This window comes from Leucopleurus acutus, assembly GCF_964270905.1.
Source record: "Leucopleurus acutus genome assembly, chromosome: 13".
NCBI lineage: Eukaryota > Metazoa > Chordata > Mammalia > Artiodactyla > Delphinidae > Leucopleurus > Leucopleurus acutus.
Genome location: NC_139155.1, coordinates 71,515,913 through 71,536,163, shown reverse-complemented (window position 1 = coordinate 71,536,163; position 20,251 = coordinate 71,515,913). Strand labels below are relative to the sequence as shown.

Sequence of the window (20,251 nt, the reverse complement as noted above, 5' to 3'; positions counted from 1 at the left end):
CAAGCAAGCCGCGTGGTGCGGCCATAAATAAATAAACAAACAAATAAATAAATAAAAGCCAGCAGAGGGGAAGGGAAGCCCTGGGCACTGGCACACAAGATTAAAACATGTGTCCTACAGTTTGCATGGTGACTGCCATGAAGTAGGTGCTTAGTGAATGGAAACTGTTGCTATGAAGATCTTCATTACCAGAGGGCTGTGGTGACGATGAAATGAATTAATATTTGAAAAGTTCTCAGAAGGAGGCCTGACATTTGTTAAGCACTGTGTGGATGTCTGTTAAACAAATCAATAATAAGTTATAGGCTCTTTCTATAAACCTTATTTTAAATATTTAACCCTCTGCAGCCCTGTTCCCATTTGATGGATAATGGCTCTGAGATTCCCTTTGCTTAAGTGACCACGCTGGGCAGTGAGAGGCTCTTTTGAAAGCAGACACCCTCCCTGGCTAGGTTGGACGAATCGTGCCAGGCTGCTTAATGCTCCAGTTCATGTCCACTGCTGTCGGAGCTGGGACGTGGGCAGGCTTGGTGGTAAGGTCTTATGTTGCTTGGGTTAGCCTGTGTTTTCACGTGTATTCAGTTAGGAGCAAAGCCTCATGTTCCTGTGTCTTTAAGAGCCATGGAGCGTCCTGACGGATATGGTGTACTGCCATATCCGTTCCTGCCCAGGATCAGGGTCTGAAGCCATCCTAGCCTCTCTGCGGTACTATGGCTCACATGGCGCATGCCCCCGCCCCCCCCTCCGCCCCCCACAGAGAGCTGATTTATCAGAGAGGCCAGTGCCCTGTGGCTGCCTTCCCAGGCAGCTCTCTCCACAGGACCTCATCCAACAAACAATTTGTAGGCTCTTGCTGGGAGCCAGGCTGGGTGCTGAATGTCTTACTTATTTGGGGAGTATCCACGTTAGCCTGTTGTGGCCCTGCACGTGCCAGGGCAACAGATGCTAGCTGCACCCACCCACACCCTCTGTGCAGGCAGCTCCACTGCCAGCTGCCAGCCTTAGTGTCTCCAGCCACCAGGGTTCCTTCTGCCCTGGTGGGTGGATGGGGTGGATTACAATCAGTGCCTCCCTGGAGCAGCCCTCAGCCAGTGTCCGGTAGGAGCTGGTGTATAAATGCCCCAGCTTCCTCACCCCTCAGGTGAGAACACTCTGAAATGTGTGTTCTGCACATGTCCTAGAGGTCCCCCACGAGATCAAGCGCCAGGTGCCCATGATGGTAACTGATGCAGTGACCAGCTTGTTACCCTCTTCGCCCTTCCCCTCCTGTGTCCTTTCACTTGTCCTCTACCTGTGCTTCTTGGGAACATCTCCCAACTTGCACTTGAATCCTTGTCTGCCTTCAAGGAAACCCCAACCAAGACAGTGTATTTAGAACAGGGCTTCTCAATCTTAGCACCACTGACATTTCGGATGGAACAATTCTTTGTGGTTGGGGGCTGTCCTGTGCACTGTAGGGTGTTGAGCAGCATGCCTGGTCTCCACTCGCTAGGTGCCAAGTAGTAAATCTGCCCCCACCGCCAGCACCACGTTGTGACAACCAGAAATGTCTCCAGACACTGCTAAGTGTCCTCTGGGGGCCAAATTGCCCCCGGATGAGAACTGCTGGTTTAGAGAAAAGAACACATTACTACTTTCAAGTCTGCCACTGCAGTGTGGCCAAGTGACTGGCCCTCTCCAGGCCTCATTGCCTCATCTGTAGAACTGGGATAACAGCAGTCCCCACCCGGGATCATATTCTTAGAAGTCAGCTCAATGATACATCACACACCTAATATGGCAGATGCCCTGTGAGCAATGGTGGGTCTCATGTACGAAGTGACACTGTGTGCCGAGCCCACTTCTGTGCTCTCTCCATGTCTTAACTCACTTAATCCTCACCACAGCCCTCCAAGGCAGGCACCACTGTCATCACCATCCCCCCTTGTTCAAAGGAGGAAACTGAGGCACAGAAAGGTTAAAAAACTGGTCCAGGATTGCCCAGCTAATCCTTGGCATGGCTGGCATTTGAACCCACATGGTCTGGCTCCAGAGCTTGTGCTTCTTACATCCACTCCATGCAGATTGTTTTGACGGGAGGGGAGGGGAGGGCATTGTGGTTTCACTCCCTTCATCCTCAAGGTCAGGTTCAGCCCACATGGAAATGGTGACCCCCGTGCTTGGTTGATTTTCTCAGGACCCTGAGCGTCACAGAGTTTACAAAACAGTCATGTTATGATTTTCATCTGTAAGGTCTGTAAAGTTCTTTATGAGGAAGTGCCTAAATCTGAAATCAGCAAACCCCTTCTTGTGGGCCAAATTCAGCCCACTGCTTGTTTTTGTAAATAAAGTTTTATTGGAACACGGCCACACCCATCCATTTACATATGGTCTGTGGCTGCTTGAAAAGCCACAGCCGCAGAGTTGACTAGTTGGGGCAGAGACCACATGGCCCACAAAGCCAAAAATATTTACTGGCTGGCCTTTTGCAGAAAAAGTATACAGATGCCTGCCTTAAATGATAAGAGAAGAGTTTCCCCCTGTGGGAGGAAAGATGTGGCCACAGATGGTTCTAAACTCCCTTTCCGTGTCTTCTCACCCCTGTCTCCACCACCTGGTTCTGTGCCTGCTTCTTGTGCACAGAGGAGGCAAAGACAAGTTCTCAAGCATTTAGGTGGGTTCACAGTCAGAGAAGGGCATTTCCAGACCCCTCTGTCGCCAAGACAGTCTCTGTACTGTCTGGTATGGGAGGTGTGAGCCGCATATGGTCCTGAGCACTTGAAATGGGGCTAGTCCAAATTGTAAGTGTACGATGCACACTGGATTTTGAAGATTTTGTACCAAGAAAAAGAATGTAAAATATCTCATTAATTATTTTATATTGATTCTGTGTGAAAATGATAACATTTGGTGGGACTTCCCTGGCGGTCCACTGCAGGGGGTGAGAGTTCGATCCCTGGTCAACAATGGTCGGGGAACTAAGATCCCACGTGCCACGCCATGCGGCCAAAAAAAAAAAAGATAACATTTGGAGTTTATTGGGTTAAACAGCACATATTGCTGATTGATTTCATCTGTTTCTTCTTACCCTTTTATTGTGGCTACTAGGAAATTTTAAATTATGCTTGTACCTCACATTGGATTTGTATTGGACAGCACCTGCCCAGTGCAGGGTTTCTCAGCCTTGGCACTGTTGACATTTTGGGCTGAATAACTGTTTGTGGGTGGAGGAGGGAAGAGTCTTATATATTATATAGGATGTTGAGCAGCATCCTTACCCACTAGATGCTAGTAACATCTAGCTAACTCCCAAGTCACGGACAAAATGTCTCCAGACATCACCAAGTGTCCCTTGGGAGGCCAACATCACCCCAGTTGAGAACCGCTGGTCTAGGGCAAGGATGGTTTGGGGAGACAACAGCCAGTAGGAAAACAGCTGAGAGAGTATGAATAGGATCTCGGGGTCTGATCCTCTAGGTTGGAATCCCGGCTCCACCACTTATTAGCTGAGTAGTCTTGGGCATGCTGCTTGAACTCTCTGTGCCTCAGTCTTCTAATCTGTAAAAGGGGATAATGATAGGACTTGAGCTCGGGAAGTGACAGCTCTTCTTAGTGGGAAGAGAAGGGGGGACTTTAGTCAAAAAGGTGAGGCTTTGAGTAAGTTGTGTTACCGTTCTGAGCCTCACTTTTCTCTGCTGCAAAATAGGAAAAAAAAGTGCATCCCTTACAGGGTCGTTAGGGATAAGGCAATCCCCTGCATATAGTAGGGGATGTGCACCCAGCACAGAGTAGGCACTTTATAGGTAACAGCATTCTTTCTTCCTCTGATCAAACACAATCCATGGGAACTAAGTGGAACAGGACAGGGGAAGGTTTCAAGCCCCAGGGAATTGGTTCTTCTCGCCTTTCCAGTGTTCCTGTCACCGCAGACCTTCCATTTCACCAGGGCTTTTTATTTTGCCTCTTAAGTTGCTTCCAGTGCTGTGGGTGGCACTTCCCCTGTCTCCGTGGGCCCTGCCTGGATGGTGGTTCCTGCAGGACGGTCCGCGTTAGTGGTGGCCAGGGGCAGTCGGTGGGCGCAGACCAAATGGGACACCACCCTCCCCACATCAAGTCAGAAGCCGCAGCCCCCCAGTAATGTCTGGGCTCTCCCCACCCCTGGGGCTGGGTGCCAGCCACCTCTGCCATGTTGTCATTTGAGTCTTGGTCCCGGGGGAGGTGGAGGCAGGAGAAATATTGATGCCCTCACACTGTCCTACCTCCGTGCTGCAGGACGCAGCTTGGAGTGTTGCGGGTTCTGTAGCAGAGGGATCCATTGATGATGTCTGCAGGGTGTGAGAGGCTGGGGGTGGAGGCATGCTTGCCACATCTGCGTGAAACTGATCAGTGCTTCCCTGAGATTGGCTGAGAACTGGGACTTTTTCTAGAAAGTTTTTTTACAGGGGCCTACTGGTCTTTCTTGTCCAGCTCATTGGTGAGTCTATGGGAAGGAGTAGGGCAACAAGCCACTTTTGGTGGCCTCAAGAACCTCATTCTGTAGGCAGCTTTCTATTCTGTCAGTGGGTGGGGGCAGACGCTGTCAGCTACGGATCTGTGGCGGCTAGGGGGGCCAGATCCACAGCTCCCCCTCTCCTTAGAGCCCAAGGGAAGAGGCCAGGTATTACCAGTCATCCTTGACGAGGCATGGCTCATGGGGCAAATGAGTACCCCTCTTAATTTCCTAAAGCAGGGTTTGGCAGACTATGGCCCACGAGCCAAATCCAGTCTCATTCTGTATAGCTCATGAACTAAGAATGGTGTTTACGTTTTTTTAAATCGAAAAAAAATCAAAAGAAGAATAATATTTTGTGACATGTGAAAATGATATGAAATTCACATTATAGTGTCCACAAAGGAAGTTTTATTAGAACATACCCACGCTCATTTGTTTGCCTTTTGTTTTTGGCTGCTTTTGCATTACAGCAGCAGTCAAGTGGTTATGATAGTGGCTTGCAAACCCTAAAATATTTTCTACCTGGCCCTTTACAGAAAATATTTACCAAGCCCTGTCCTAGAGAAAACAACTTTTTTGCACCAAGAGGCCAGGAAATTAACTGTAGAAATTCTAATGCCTGGGTCACCAGTGTGTTTGTTCTGCAGCATTGCAGATGCTGAGGTTCCCATGGATCTGGGAAAGAAAACAGTAAGGGAAACTATAAGTGCTATATCCTTGGGAGCAATTGATCAGGAACCACCAGTGTCCAAGAGTTAGGAGATCATTTGTGCCCTCTTGGTTCTCAAATGTGGCTGCTACCTCAAAACTCTTTTTGAAACATGGACTCAAGGGCTGTATCGCCAGGATACAGCCTGCATATAGTAGGACCTACTTTAATTCAGTAGGTCAGGGGTGGGATACAGGCATATGGCTTTTCAACATGCCCCCTCAACATGATTCTGGGGGGTTGCCAACCTATTTGAGGCTCTCTTGGTAGAGCAGCTACAGGCCCAGGACCATGGACAGTGCAGGCACCCTCATCAGTGGGGACTCCACTGGGTCCCCTTGCTGTTGGGTGGCCTGCCTCACCTGTTGAGTCAGGCTTCCTTACATCTCACCACCAGGAGCTCCCCATGAGACCTACCTCTGGGGACTCGAGGCCATCAGCCTTCCCCAGACGTCCCCAGCAGGCTCCCCTTCCTTCCTGCCAGCCTCCTATGAGGACAACTGAATGACAACATGGTGAGGCTTGGCCTCCTGCTCGGGGATTGGGCCTGTTTCCTTGGCTCTGATCTCTTTCTGTCTGTTCTCCTTCTGTCTCTTCAGCTTTCATCGGCTCTGCCCATCTGCTGGGGGCCCGAAATCTTGGTGGTGGCTTTCATTGGCTCGGATGGGCTCAAGGACCTGGTTTGGGGTCGCTGTCTCCTGCTGTGACATTCAGAGTCTTTCCCTATCCCTGTGCTGGTCTAGGGGTGAGCTGCTTGCTTTGGGGTGAGGTTTCTGTGACCCACATAGGCTTTTAACCATGGCTCTTCCTCTGCCCCTTCTACCCACCACAGTCCCCCAGGACCTGATGGATGTCTCCGTGAGCAACCTGCCATCCCTATGGCAACCCAGCCCACGGAAATCTTCCTGTTCACAGAGTGGCTCGGCTGATGGTGGCTCAACCAATGGCTGCAACCATGAGAGGTATGAGGGGCTTGGACTGTGGATGGAGGGAACGGAAGGATTTACCAAAGATTTGCAGATGCCCATTTCTTGCCTTGCCTTGAATTCAGAGGAGTGAACATAGGCTATAGAATCGTCCATGTCTGGGTTAAATCCTAGCCATGTGAAGTCTAGCTGTTGGAGCTTCCTTACATATATCGGTCAGCATAAACAAGATTATGACGCTGTAACAAACAATCCTAAAACCTCAGTGGCTTATTACAGTAAAGGATTGTCCATCGTGCATATTCATGCTGTGTGTCTATCCTGGGTCAGCTGGGGGCTCTGGTTTCTCCACATTAAAGGGCCTGGCAGAGGGAGCCACCACCATCTTGAACATTGCGAATCACGGTGACTGAGGGAAATGGAGCTCTGGATGGGGTTTAACCAGTCGTTAAATGCTCCAGCCCGAGTGCAGCACCTACATTTTCACTCACACCTCATTGGCCCCACCAACAAGGGACCAGGAAGTGTGTCCTACCACACTCCTGGAAGGCAGAAGCTGGAAATATTACTTAATGACAACCACACATGCCTCAGTTTGCTCTTCCAACCAGTGGGGATACTAATGCTTACGTCATGTAGCTGTCGTAAGGACAAATCACATACTGGTTTGAAGTGGCCAGCATGTGTACCTGGCACATGGTGATGTTCAAGAAATGACACTTGTTAATTTATTGCATAAAGTTAAATCCCCAGATCATCCCTCTCCTTGCCCACAGGGCTTTGTCTCCTTGGAACTACGCAGCCCATTCCTGAGACTGGTCATGTTTCCCATTGACCCCGCCTGGCCTGGCCTGGGAGAATAGAATTCTTTTTTCCTTTGCTGGGCCTCTGTCCCAGTGGGCGGTCCAGCCTTCAGTCATGGGCGTGTAGATGGGGGCCAGCATCAGATAAAGCCATATACTTACTTCCTGGCCTTCAGGGTGTGGTCTCCGCGCCAGCAGTGCCATCACCCGAGCAGATTCTCTGTCCTTCACGCCAGACCGACTGAAGCTGAATCTGCATTTGACAAGGTCCCAAGATCGTGTGTGTACTTTTAAGCTCGAGAAGCGCTGAAATGACCAGAGATTCTCACATTTTCATAGGCATCAGAATCACTTTGGGCATCACGTACTGCTTCCTGGACCACTTACTGGAGATCGTGACTGAGTAGGTCTGTGCAGGACCTAGGAATCCACATGCTGGAGAAACCCCAAGTGATTCTGTGGCTGATGGTGCATATGGACAATTGACAAATGCTGCTCTAACCTAGTACCTCTCATAGTATCTGCTTCCACGTCTGTAATGATAGGGAACTCACCACCTTGCAGACGGCCAAGGCCACTGTGGGGCAGCTGTCAGTGTGGTGCTGTCCTTATGTAACCCGAGGAAGCCAAGCCTCACCAGCCTGAGGGCACAAAGAGGGTGACTTTAATGTTTAATGCCTCCACGTGCATAACTGGAGGACTTCAGCCATGCCTCCTTCCCAGTCTCGCTGGGTTTTTAACGGGTGTAATATTCCTCCACTCTGTTTTCTCCAAGAATGCACAACGCTACCTTCAGCAGTCCTGTTTTCTCCATCAATTCTGAGGCCTTCTTTCAGCCCGAACAGTCCCCCCCCACCCCCGCAAATTCCCATGCAAGGAGAAGCTCTGAGGCATTACCGCCTTTGCAGTCAGCCAGGGTCCGAATCGCAGTCTGGCTCCACTTTGGTTCAGCGGGGTCACTTTAGAAGTCGGACACATGGCTGTATATATATGGCTGATTCATTTTGTTGTGCAGTGGAGGCTAACACAACATTGAAAAGCAACCATACTCCAATCAAAAAATAAAAAGATGTCAAAACACTTTCTGCTGGTGAAAGAAACCCACTTCAAACTGGTGCAAATGAAAATCTCTTGATAGAACTGAGACATCCAGAGGTATGGTGGCTTCAGGCATGGCTGGATCGAGATGCTCCATAGAGGGATGTCTGTTTCTTTGGCTCTTGGCTCTGCTTGTGTCTATGATGGTTTCATTCTCAAGCTGGCCCTTCCTGTGCAGTAGTAAAAACGGATCCCAGCAGCTGCTGCCCTACATCCCACTGGCTTAGGAACTCAAGCAGAGAAAAGAGTGTCTGTTTTCTAGTAGTTCCAACAAAAGTTCCAGGGCTGATTTTCATTGGCCCAGGTTGGATCATGTGACACCCCCCGCCCCCGGCCCGATAACTGTGACTCCAAGCTGAGTCATGTACTGGGTAGAATCAGCTCTACCCAAACCATAGGGACAGAGTTGGGGAGGAGCTAACTCCCAAGCTGATAGCGGAAGAAGGGGCAGTGATGCTGTGTAGATAGAAACAGTAACACCCCCAGTCTACTTGACTGGCTGGTTTTAATCTGCTCCCTAGAGATAACGAGTTATGCTCCTCTCCAGCAAACCTGGGCTATGTGTAGATCTGTACTAAGTGTGTTCCTTTCCCTTCCTTCCTTCCTACAGGGCTCCCTTAAAGCTTCTCTGTGACAATATGAAGTACCAGATTCTTTCCAGAGCCTTCTATGGATGTGCGTATTGCCTTATTTGCCATTGTGGTCTCCAGGGAGCATTTATTCAGTGCCTACTGCATGCCATCAATATCAGGGGAAGGAGCCTGACTCCTAGTTCCTAGGTGTCTAGTTTTGGTGAAGTTACATTAACCTTTCTTAGCCTCAATTTCCTCATTTACAGATTGGGCATAAAATGTCTCCCTTGGTCCTAAGGGGAGGCAGTGAACACTTGCTGGAAGGGGTTTGGTTTAATCACCATTGCATCTCCAGTGCCCACCTGAGAGGGTTTGTTTTCAGGATTGAATGGAAAGCATGTATAAAGCCCCTAGCACCTGGCATTGCGTGCAGTCGGTGCTCAGTAAGTGTCAGTCCCCTTCTCCTATAGGCAGGAGCAGAAGAGTAAGATGGCCTGATCCCTTCCCCAAAACTTAAAAACTAAATTCATAATACAGGTGCTCTGATGAGGAAACTGAGGCACAGAGAGGCAAAGTGACTTGCCCAAGGTTACACGGCTAATAAGCGACAGAGCTGGGACTCAAACCCAGGCCTGCCTGGTGGCAAAGCCTCTGTTTTTTCCACTCTGCTATTTTGATTCTTAGCAGGTTTTATTTCCCCTGTCTCACAGCCTAGATGGGGAAGATAAAATGTGTGTATTTTCAGGGATTCTAGGAAAGTGTTAGTATATCCTGCTTGGGCCTGTGAAAAAACAGTGCAGGTCGTATCGGCCTGGAGAAACAGGGAAAGCATGAGCTCCCCAAGATCAAGGTTTTTGCCTGTTCTGTTACTACCCATCCCTAGTGCCTAACACAGGGCCTGGTGTGAAGAAGGCATTGGGTGAGTATTTATGGAACCACAATGGAAGAGCTTCCTGGTAGAAGGGTTGGGGGTTGAGATGGGTCTTGATGTCATCACATGGTGTGGCTCCTCCCTGATGATGGTTGAGAGCCCAGGTTCTGGAGCCAGACAGTCTGCATTCAAACCCCAGCTCAACACCTAGCAACGTGACCTGGGCAAGTGATGCACTCAGACTGTGCCTCAGTTTCCCCACCTATAAGATGGGCGCAGTAAGAGTGCCTGCTTCACAGGGTTGTAGTGAGAATCAACTAAGTAACGTAAGCTCTGGGAACAGCTCCCTGGAACAGAGTGTGCTATATAAATGTTAGCTATCATATCATCCTCATCGTAGTCATCATGATTACCCCTGTTGTTGGTAGGGGTGAGTCCTCAGGCTCAGATGGTCCAGGGTCCTCTCTGGGACTCGAGGATGAGTTGGGGGTCAGTAGCCAGAAGGAACGGGCATGGTCAAAGCGCACATAGGCCAGCCCCGGCTGAGTGCTTCCTGTGGACCCGGCACCCAGGGTGGAGCAAATGAAGGGGGGCAAGGTGGTGGGAATTGCTCGAAGGGCCAGGGCCATCTGTGAAAGCAAACCAGTGCCCTCAGCATCTCCCCAGCTACTGATTGGCCAGGGCCTTCTTTATCCCGCTGCAGTTTGAACGAGTCATCCCCTCTCTCCCATTCTCTTTCTCTTGGTATGGATTGGAGGCACCCCAGGGCACAGCAAGCCCGTGGAGTCACTGGCCTCTTCCTGCCTCCAGCCCGTGAATTAAATGCCTTGGTTTCCAGCAGAGGAGGTGCTGGGGCTGAGAAAGGTGACATGACTTCCCCAGGGTCACAGGGCTGTTAAGCAGTTAAGCCAGCAAGTGACTTTGCCTCTCCGAGCCTCACCTTCCTTATCTGGGAAAGGAGGATGATGACAGTTTGCTGGTCACGAGGGTTCAATCAGATTGCGGGTAGGACAGTACTTTGGAGACTCCGTGAGACAAGGCAGGGGGTGTTGGATGGTGGACAATGACACTTTTCCTTCCTCCCCGGTAGGGCTTGCCTACTGCAGACACCTGTCCACTGTGAGGACCCACCTGTCAGCCCTGGTCAATCACATGATCGTGTCTCCGGACTTGCCCTGCGATGCTGGACACGGGCTGACGGCCGAGATCTGGGAGCAGTACCTGCAGGACAGCACAGTAAGGCTTGGCCTGGCTCGCCCTGCCGTGGGGCAGAGACTTTGCGGGGACAGAGACTATGGGGGGACTTCTTATCATCTGAGGAATAGACCCACCTGCGTGGGGACTCAGGTGTTGTGACATCCTTGGGTTCTCCATACACAAATTGAAGGTCCCCTCCTCGAGAGTTCCAACACCCACAGCCTGCTTCTGCCCATTGGGGTGAGGATCAGGGAGGGTGGAAAATACATATGTTTGCCTGGAAGGAGTAAAGAATGAGTCAGCCAGTAAGCATTTATTAAGCATCAGCTGTATGCTTGGTCCTGTATGATGTGCTGTGACTTCCTGGCCAGAAGAATTTACAGTCCAGTTGGCTACTTAGAATGATGAGAGTAGCTAAGTTAGAGGGAGGCAGCTGGACCAAGGAAACCCCGCCACTACGTGAAACCCTTTTCTCTCATCTTTGTCCTAGGGCTCGAGAATTCTACCATTAGCTATTTCACCTGGAGATAGATTTCTAAGATTTTCTTATTAGAGTACAAATATTCCTGGAAGGGAAATGTTTACATGTGAAAAGAGTTTCATGGAGAAATAATTTGGGAAACAAGCTTAAACAGCTTTCTGTATCCTGCAGGACTTGTCAGAGCCTTGGCTATGCTGATATGCTTGTCACGCTCAGGAAATTGGGGGAGTGTGGGAGAGCATATGGAACGTTCCTTCCAATGTATGTGGCCACAGGGACCTTCGTTGGAAAAGTACCACCTATGGTGGAAGGCAGAATCCACTCTAAGAAATACTGGTTTGCTGCCAAGTGCAGGCTCTCAGAGGAGATACCCATTTCCTCCACGCTGGGTAAATGCGGTGGCTCCGTCAGCTACGTCCCTCCTCCCTGGGGAGGGCCAAGCTGGTGAGCACCTGGCTCAGCCTGGCTTCCCCACGTTGGGGGAAGGTGCTATTCTGTATATTAATCTGGGGATGCCAGGAGACTCAGTGGGAAAAACAAACTGATTCCCAAACCTGGACAAGCAGAAGGGTGGTTTTCTTTTTTTGTCAGAAATAGTTGTTTTTCTAAGTTACAGGAGGAATGCCTTCTTACTGTAACAATTCAAAGAATGCAGAACACAGGTGTACAGAATTTTTTTTAAGTTTTTAAATATGATCTCTCTGCTGCACCCCCCTAGTTCTGATCCCCTGAATTAATGAATAGTATCAGTTGGGTGTAGACCCTGTTATACATTTCCTGTACTTATACATCCACAGATACGTCTATATAGATAAAACTGAAACTCATTTTTTTAATGAGGTAACATATTTTAAGTGACCAACTTACTTTTATATCAAAGGCATCTTTCAGATCTCTAAGTAAACTATTACACGTTAGAACCTTAGCACCTTATATGTGGGTGGACCATAATTTAGTCAAATCTTCCTCTAATGATGGACATCTGGGCTGTTCCTTTTTCTTTTTTTTTAATTATTTCAAACAGTGCTGCAGTTAACATCTTTATAAGCATATACCTTTCTGTACTAGTGCTCTTATTTTGAGGGTAGAGTCCTAGAAATGTAACTGTTTGAGGTCCATTTTAAATTTAAATAGATATGCCAGCTTACCTTTCTTGAAAGGTTATAGTGTTCATAATCCCTGGCAGTCTGTGAGAGTGAGTGCACATTTCCTGAGGAATTCGAAAGATTTATAGACCTCTGGGCTCCACTCCAGGGGCTCCAGCTTTACTGATTGAGCACCTCTAAGAGTGGAGCCCAAGAATTTACATTTTGAAAGTTCCCCTTCCCCAGGGAATTCCCTGGCAGTCCAGTGGTTAGGACTCCGTGCTTTCACTGCCAAAGGCCCGGGTTCGATGCCTGGTCAGGGAACTAAGATCCCATGGGCTGCGTGTTGTGGCCAAAAAAAAAGAAAAGAAAGTTCCCCAAATGCTCCTCGCAATCTCCCCAGTTTGGGAGGCAGAATCCTAAGGACAAATTGGCTGAAACAATAAATAGTCAAAAATGAATATTTTTCATCTAACACTCCTCCAACCCTTTCACAATCTGCTTGGTTGCATCGTTGTGTCAGGGTGGACTGCACTGCAGTAACACATAGTCCCCGCTATTTTACTGCTTGACACCATAGAGGTGTATTTGTTGCTCACTTAACAGTCCTGGGTGGGCATTCCTGGTGAGTGGGCATCTCTCCTCCCTCTAGAGGGTCAGGGATCTCTCAGTCTTGTGGCCCCACCATCTTCTGGGGCCTTGTGGTCATCTGCTTCCAGCCAGCAGAGGGGAAATGGAAAGTGTGAAGGGAGTATACCCGCTTCTTCAAAGCCCTGGCTTGAAAATGGATTACATCACTTCCTCTTACATCCTTTTGGCCAGAACCCAGTCACATGGCCACACCTACCTGCAAGGGAGGCTGGGAAATGGAGTCCAGCTATGGACTCCGGGAGAAGAGAACACAGATTTTTGATGAAGCGTTCACAGCCTCAGCCCCAAATAGCTCCCTAATTTTTATACAGCATTGACAAGGCTGTCAATACAATATGAATAAAAATTCCTAACAGGAACAAAATGGCTGGTTTTGCCATTGTGGTTGGGTACATTTAAGACTAGTGTTAAGAAATGAAACATGCTTTTAATTTTATAATGTGAAGTAAAGAGGTGGGAGGAAACAGGACCCTAGTTCCCTTCAGGGTAGCCTTCTGGCAGTCATTGGCATTTTACACACACACACACACACACACACACACACACACACACACACACACAGATAGGACCCTCTGGTCCCCCAGCGTGACTGCTTGACAAATTGTATCTGCAAAGCCTTTGCCTGGAAATGAATTTTTAAAAAGAAAGAGGACAAATCTATTCCACAGTACAACAAACAGTTGCTAAAGTCATTCTTGTGTGCACAAAAGCTATTAGTGTACGAAGAATCAGATGGAAATGGTTCCTTTTTGGTTTAATTCGCTTTAAGACAATTTTCTTAGTGCTGAGTCAAGATTAATAACTCCAAGATAATATTCCCCAATAAGCACAGTACACAAAATTGACTAAAAATTAAGTAGAAATGTTAATTCATTATATTCTGACCTTTGGGGTTTGTTTTTGTTTTTTACAAAAATGGGTTCACCCTCGACCTATTCTGCATCTTATTTTTTACACTTAACAATATACACTGAACGTCCTTTTATGTAGGTTCTCATAAATGCGCCTGCTGCCCAGTTACTCTCCGTGTGGTATTCCCATGTAGGGATGCAGCATTCCCCCACTGGTGGGCAGTTATGGGGGTTCCTGGGGTTTTGCTTTATTGTATGATGCCGCGATGGATATCTGGGCCCATGTGGCTTTGCTTGTTCACAGCATGATCACTGAGGGCTAAGTATGAGAAGCGGGACTGCTGGGTCACAGAGTCCATCCCCTGGTTTCCTGTTGAGCAAATGCTTTGTTTCCCCCGCACCTACCACAGAGTTACCAGGAGCGGGAGCTGCTGCGTCTCATCTACTACGGGGGCATCCAGCCAGAGATCCGCAAAGCCGTGTGGCCCTTCCTCCTGGGCCACTACCAGTTTGGGATGACAGAAACAGAAAGGAAGGAGGTTGGTTACCCCTGATGGGCAGTGGGGTCTTTGGCAGCAAGAAGACCCAGGTAATGTGGGGCTGGGGGAGCTCTGGTCCCATGGTGGACCAAGGTGGGGCAGGGAGATGTTGGGGAGTCAGGAAGCTTGGGGGCAGCGCAGTCCAATAGAAGCACAACAAACGCCACAGATGTCATTTTTTTGAATAACTTTTTCATTTTGAGGTAGTGATAGATTCACATGCACTTGTAAGAAATAACGCAGAGATATCTCATCCTTTATCCAACTTCCCCCAGTGGTAACTTCTTGCAAAACTATAATATCACAGCCAGGGTATTGACATTGACATAGATATACTGGCAATGTATCAATCTTTATTTTTACATTAAAGTCCATATTTTATTGCATTTCTTTTTTGTTGTTTACAATAAATATGTATATATTTTTAATTGAGAGATAGTTTATTTGCAATATTATATTAGTTTCAGGTGTTCAACATAGTGATTCAAAATTTTTATAGATTATACTCCATTTATAGTTATTATAAAATATTGACCATATTCCCTGTGCTGTATAATATATCCTTATACATATGTGTGTGTGTGTATATATATATATATATATATCAATCTTAATCAGGCTTTCCATTTTACTTGTACTCGTGTGTGTGTCTATTTAGTTCTCTACAATTTTATCACACGTGTGGGTTTGTGTATCACCACCACAGTCAACATACTGAACATTTCCTGTGCTACTAGGGTCCTCATGTCCTTTTACAGCCAAACCTCCCTCCCTCCCACTCACTCCCATCCCTAACCCCTGACAACCACTGATCTATTCCCTATTTCTATAACTTTGTCATTTCAAGAATGTTGTAGAAATGGAATCGTACAGTGTATAACCTTTGGGGATTGACTTTTTCCACTCAGTGTAAATCTGTAGCAACTCATCTAAGTTGCTGTGCGTATCAGTTCTTGATTCCCTTATACGGCTGAGTGGTGTTCCACAGAATGGATGCACCACAGTTTAACTCCACCTGTTGATGGAGAGGCAGGTTGTTTCCAGTTTTTTGGTGATTACAAATAAAGCTGCAGTGAACCTTCATATACAGGTTTCCATGTGAGCATAAGGTGGAATAAATGCTCGAAGGCAGTTGCTGGGCCCGATGGTAGTTCACACTTTGTTTTGTTTTATAAGAAACCACCAAACTTCTGCAGTGGCTGTACCATTTTATCTTCCCGCTAGCACTGTAGGAACGATCCACACCTGCATCCTCACCAGTGTTATCACTAGTTTTTATGTTAGCCACTTACAGGAATGTGTACATGGTATTTCATTGTGGTTTTAATTTGCGTTTCCCAATTGACCAGTGATACTGAACATCTTTTCACGTGCTCACTTGCCATCTGTGAATCTTCAGTGAAATGTCAGATCGTGGCTTCTGTTCATTTTCTTGTTGAATTGTTTCATTTTTTTATGGTTGAGTTTGGGAGTTCTTTTTATGCTCTAGATATTAATTCTTTGTCATATATGTCATTTGCAAATATATTCCCCCAGTCTGTACCTTGTCTTTTTGTCTTCTTAACAGGGTCTTTTGCAGAACAAATTTTTAGATTTTTGAGGAGGTTCAGTGTATCAATTTTCCCTCTGAGGGATTGTACTTCTGGTGTCAAGTCTAATAATTTTTTGCTCAGCCCCAAATCCTGAAGAGTTTTTCTCCTATTTTTTCCTAAAATGTCCATGATCCATTTTGAGTTCATTTTTGGATATGGTGTGTCATTTAAGTCAAGAGTTTTTGTTTGTTGGTTTGGTTTGGTTTGGGTTTTGCCTCTGGATGTCCAATTGCTTCAGCACCATTTGTTGAAAAGGCTATCCTTCCTCCATTGAACTGCTTCTGCACCTTTGTGAAAAATCATTTGGGCGTACATTTGCAACAACATGGATGAACTTGGAGGGTATTATGCTTAGTGAAATGTCAGGCAGAGAAAGACCAATACTGTATGATATCACTTATACTTGGAATCTAAAAAATAAAGCAAACTAGTGAATGGAACAAAAAAGAAAGAGACTCACAGATATAGGGAACAAACTAGTTGTTACCAGTGGGAAGAGGGAAGAGGGGAGGGGCAAGATAGAGGTGGGGATTAAGAGGTACAAACTACTATGTATAAAATAAATAAGCTACAAGGATATATTGTACAGCACAGGGAATACAGCCAATATTTTATAATAACTATGAATGGAGTATAACCTTTAAAAACTGTGAATCATTGTGTTGTACACCTGAAACTTACATAATATTGTGAATCAACTATACCTCAATTTTAAAAAAGTGAAGGAGAAAAAAATCAGTGGGGCTTATAGAGTGGCATCTATTTCTGGATTCTCTATTCTGTGCCTTTGATCTAATGCCACACTATAATTAGTAATCTTCAGGTAATACCATACTGTCTTCATTACTGTAGCACATATGGAATTTTAAATGTTTTAGTAGTTACATTTTAAAAAGTAAAAAGAAACAGACACAATTAATATTTTTAAAGTTTTAATTTTAACATAATTTTAAGTTCATGCCAAGTTGCAAAAGTTGTGATGCAGAGGTCCTAGGTACCCATCACGCCGCTTCCCCCAATGGAAACATCTTATAGAACTATTATATATAGTGTATTATCAAAACCAACATATTAAGGAAATTCCCTGGCGGCCCAGTGGTAAGAACTCGGCACTCTCACTGCCGGGGCCCTGGGTTCGATCCCTGGTCAGGGAACCGAGATCCCAACGGCCTCGCAGCCAAAAAAACCCCAAAAAACAAAAAAACAGAACATTAACATTGGTACAGTACAACCTAGGATTTCATTAGTTTTTGCATCCGCTCCTCTGTGTGTGTGTGGGGGGGGGGGGGGGGTTCTATGTCATTTTATCAGGGTGAAATTAATTAATAACATTTTATTTAACCCAGTATATCCAATATGTTACCATTTCAGCATGTACTCAATATAAAAATTATTAGTGAGATATTTTACATTCTTTTATTCATACTGAGTTTTCAAAACCCACTCATACTTTACACTCCATGTCTGTGTACCATCCGTGCTACGATTTACTAAGTATTTGTCTCTGAATTGATTCACTTAAAAATTTATATAACTTACTTAAAAAGGCATTTTATTTCCCTGCCATCAATGGAAAACCAATATGACTTGCCAAAAGAGAAGGAAACTCCAAGAATAAATAGAACGTGACAAAATGAAATAATTCAGTTCTACCTAGATGTCACAGGCTGCCCGAGGCCTCTCTCTCTTTGTTTAGAAGGGAGATTATAAGGTATTAAGGATGGATTAAAGACACGGTAGTGCCAGACTGGCCTTCCTCATAATCAGAAAAGTTGAATATGGAGACTTTCTCACACCGTGGTTCCGCATGCTGAGGCTGTGCCACGAACTGTCGAAAATGATCTCAGGACCAGCATGAGGATTCCGGTGTGGCAGGCCCCGTGCTCGGGACTGGGAACCCAGAGGTGCATTAGATAAGGTCTTTGCCAGTTTAGGGGGGTTCATGCAAAATCAGATGGAGGCAAACTCAGGGGCTTTAAGAACACAGAGGAGGCACCTCCACTGGGCAGAAGCCTACCTGAATTCTTTGAAGAGGTTGCTTTCCAGGCGAGGAGACTGAGGAAGGGCTTCTAGGAAGAGAGACGCCTGCATGATGCGATGTGTGTGTGTATGTGTGCATTTGTGTGGGGAGGGGCGGGAGGGCGTGCGGACGTGGGTAGCTGGGACGTAAAGGACGAGGGGGGTGGGGGCAGCAGTGAGAAGCAGGGCTGGAGAGGAAACAGGAGGAAGACTGCCGAGTGGGAGATGGACAGGAGGGGCCAGGCTGGGACAAGCAGGCACCAGGAAAGAAGGTCATCTGTGTGAGGGGTCCTGGAAGCCTAGCCTAGGATGGCAGTGGGAACAGGGAGGTGGGCTTGGATGAGTCTTCGGGAGGTCAGTGGGAGGGAGCTGCCCATAACAGGCTTGGGCAGGGTGGACCCAGAGCCTCTCTCTGGAAGTCCTGACTAGCTAAAGGATACCCGCCCCTCCTAACCCTGGCATGGGGCAGGCTCCCTGTCCTCCCTCTTCTCCTTCCTGCCCCCTCACACCCTTTCGTCAGCTTGTCTGCCCCACTTGTGCCCAGAGGTCTGGCAGATTCAGAACCTCAGTTACCTGGGCTGTGCAACACAGAAATGAAGTAAGCTCCGATCTTCTCTGCTGAAATCTCACAAGGGAAACACTAGAAACCTGTGGCCCTTCTCTAAAGCCATTGCTGTAAGTAAAGGAAAGGGTCACTTTTATTCATCTTTGTGTTCTCAGCACCTACCCCCATGCTGGGCACCTGGGAGGCCCCTGGTAAGTGCATTGAGTGACTGGAGGAATGGACAAATGAGGCATCTTGCTCATCTTTTGTTTCGTATGCCTAGGTTGGTGCCTAGCACATAGTAGGTACTTATCAACTTAGATGAACAAGTGAATGAATGAATGAATGAATGAAGTAGGAAAAAGGAAAAGAAGGTAATAAAGAAGGAAAGAAACAGTCTGCTCACTTTAGTATCCCCAAGGCTTAGTATACTGCCTGGCACAGAGTAGGTTGTCAACAAATACTTGAATAAGTGTATGAATGAATGAATGAATAAAAGAAGGAAGATAGGAAGGAAGGAGGGAGAAATGGAAAGAAAGAAGTTGCCTTGCTCACTTTTGTGTATCCCCAGGGCCTAGCCAGTGCCCGGCACGTAGTGTTCAGTTAACGTCTGTTGGATGTTAACTCCATGAACGTTGGATGGGTGTTTCTAGGGCTCAGGGTCCCAGGTCAGAGCCACCATCTTCTGGGTTGGGTTGGTTGTCCCCTGGGATCCCACCATTCCAGGTGACCGTGCATCTGCCTTGGCAGGTGGACGAGCAGATGCATGCCTGCTATGCGCAGACCATGTCCGAGTGGCTGGGCTGTGAAGCGATTGTGCGGCAGAGGGAGCGGGAATCCCACGCGGCTGCCCTGGCCAAGTGCTCTTCGGGGGCCAGCCTGGACAGCCACCTGCACCGGATGATGCACCGGGACTCCACCATCAGCAATGAGGTGACGGGTGGCTCCCCTCAGGGAGCAGGGGGCGGGGCTCTGCTCCATCAGGCTGTTGTAGGAAGGGTGAGGGCTGGGTGTTTGGGGCCTTGGGACAGAGTCTCACCCCTGGCTTTTAGGTGGAAGGTGACTTTGGAGTCAGACAGACCTTCAAACTCCAGCCCCTTCATTTCTTAGCTCTGGGGCTCAGACAAGCACCTTTACTTCTGGGTCTCAGTTTCCTCATCTATGAAATGGGAATGATCATTTGTATAGGGGAGATTTGTGTACCACTCAAACAAGCTAGCATATATAAAGTGCCCTGCACAGTGTTAGACTTTCATTTGTTCAGCAAATGCTGTTGAGTATCTACTATGTGCCAGGTACTGTCAGGAATGTCAAGAATGCTCCAGTGACCAGGTCAGACATATCTGTCCTGATAGAATCTCCAGTTTAGCATCCCAAAGCAGGGGATGAAAAGAAAGTCAATTCCCTTCACCAGTGGTAAATCCATCAATTGCCACACTAATACTGTGTCACGAACAACCCCCCAAAGCCAATGATGTCCAACAGTAAACATATGTTTTTTACTCATGAGTCTGTGGGTCAGCCGGGCAGTTCTGCTCAGCTAGAAGGTTTGTTGATCTTCGTTGGCCTCTCACATATCTGGGGTGACTCGGCCCTGCTCCTCACTTCTCATCCTCCAGCAGGCTAGCCTGGCCATGTTCTCGCAGTGAAAGCAGATCTTAAAGAGAGAAAGCAGAAATGCACAAGCATTTTTTTTGTGTTTGCCCTGTCGAGTTTGCTAACACCCCACTGGCCAAAGCAGGTCACTTGGCCAAGCTTAGCATCAGGATAGACAGAAACTAGAAGTTATAGGGCAAAAAGCACGTATACAGGGAAGGAGTAGAACATAGACATGCATACAAC

The 20,251-nt window shown here is 47.3% G+C and overlaps 1 protein-coding gene across 2 annotated transcripts in view; it reads left to right on the top strand.

The window, feature by feature from the left end:
- SGSM1 (small G protein signaling modulator 1) overlaps nucleotides 1-20,251 on the top strand; it is a gene marked incomplete at both ends in the record, with an annotated part of 75,714 nt that overhangs the window by 39,944 nt on the left and 15,519 nt on the right. The window contains 6 exons of one of the 2 annotated variants that reach the window (XM_082852507.1): nucleotides 3,949-4,113; nucleotides 6,013-6,142; nucleotides 8,618-8,682; nucleotides 10,541-10,686; nucleotides 14,126-14,254; nucleotides 19,160-19,342. In XM_082852507.1, coding sequence (XP_082708633.1) covers nucleotides 3,949-4,113; nucleotides 6,013-6,142; nucleotides 8,618-8,682; nucleotides 10,541-10,686; nucleotides 14,126-14,254; nucleotides 19,160-19,342 — 818 coding nt within the window. The remainder of the gene's footprint in view (nucleotides 1-3,948; nucleotides 4,114-6,012; nucleotides 6,143-8,617; nucleotides 8,683-10,540; nucleotides 10,687-14,125; nucleotides 14,255-19,159; nucleotides 19,343-20,251) is intronic. The other variant, XM_082852508.1, reaches the window with a different exon arrangement.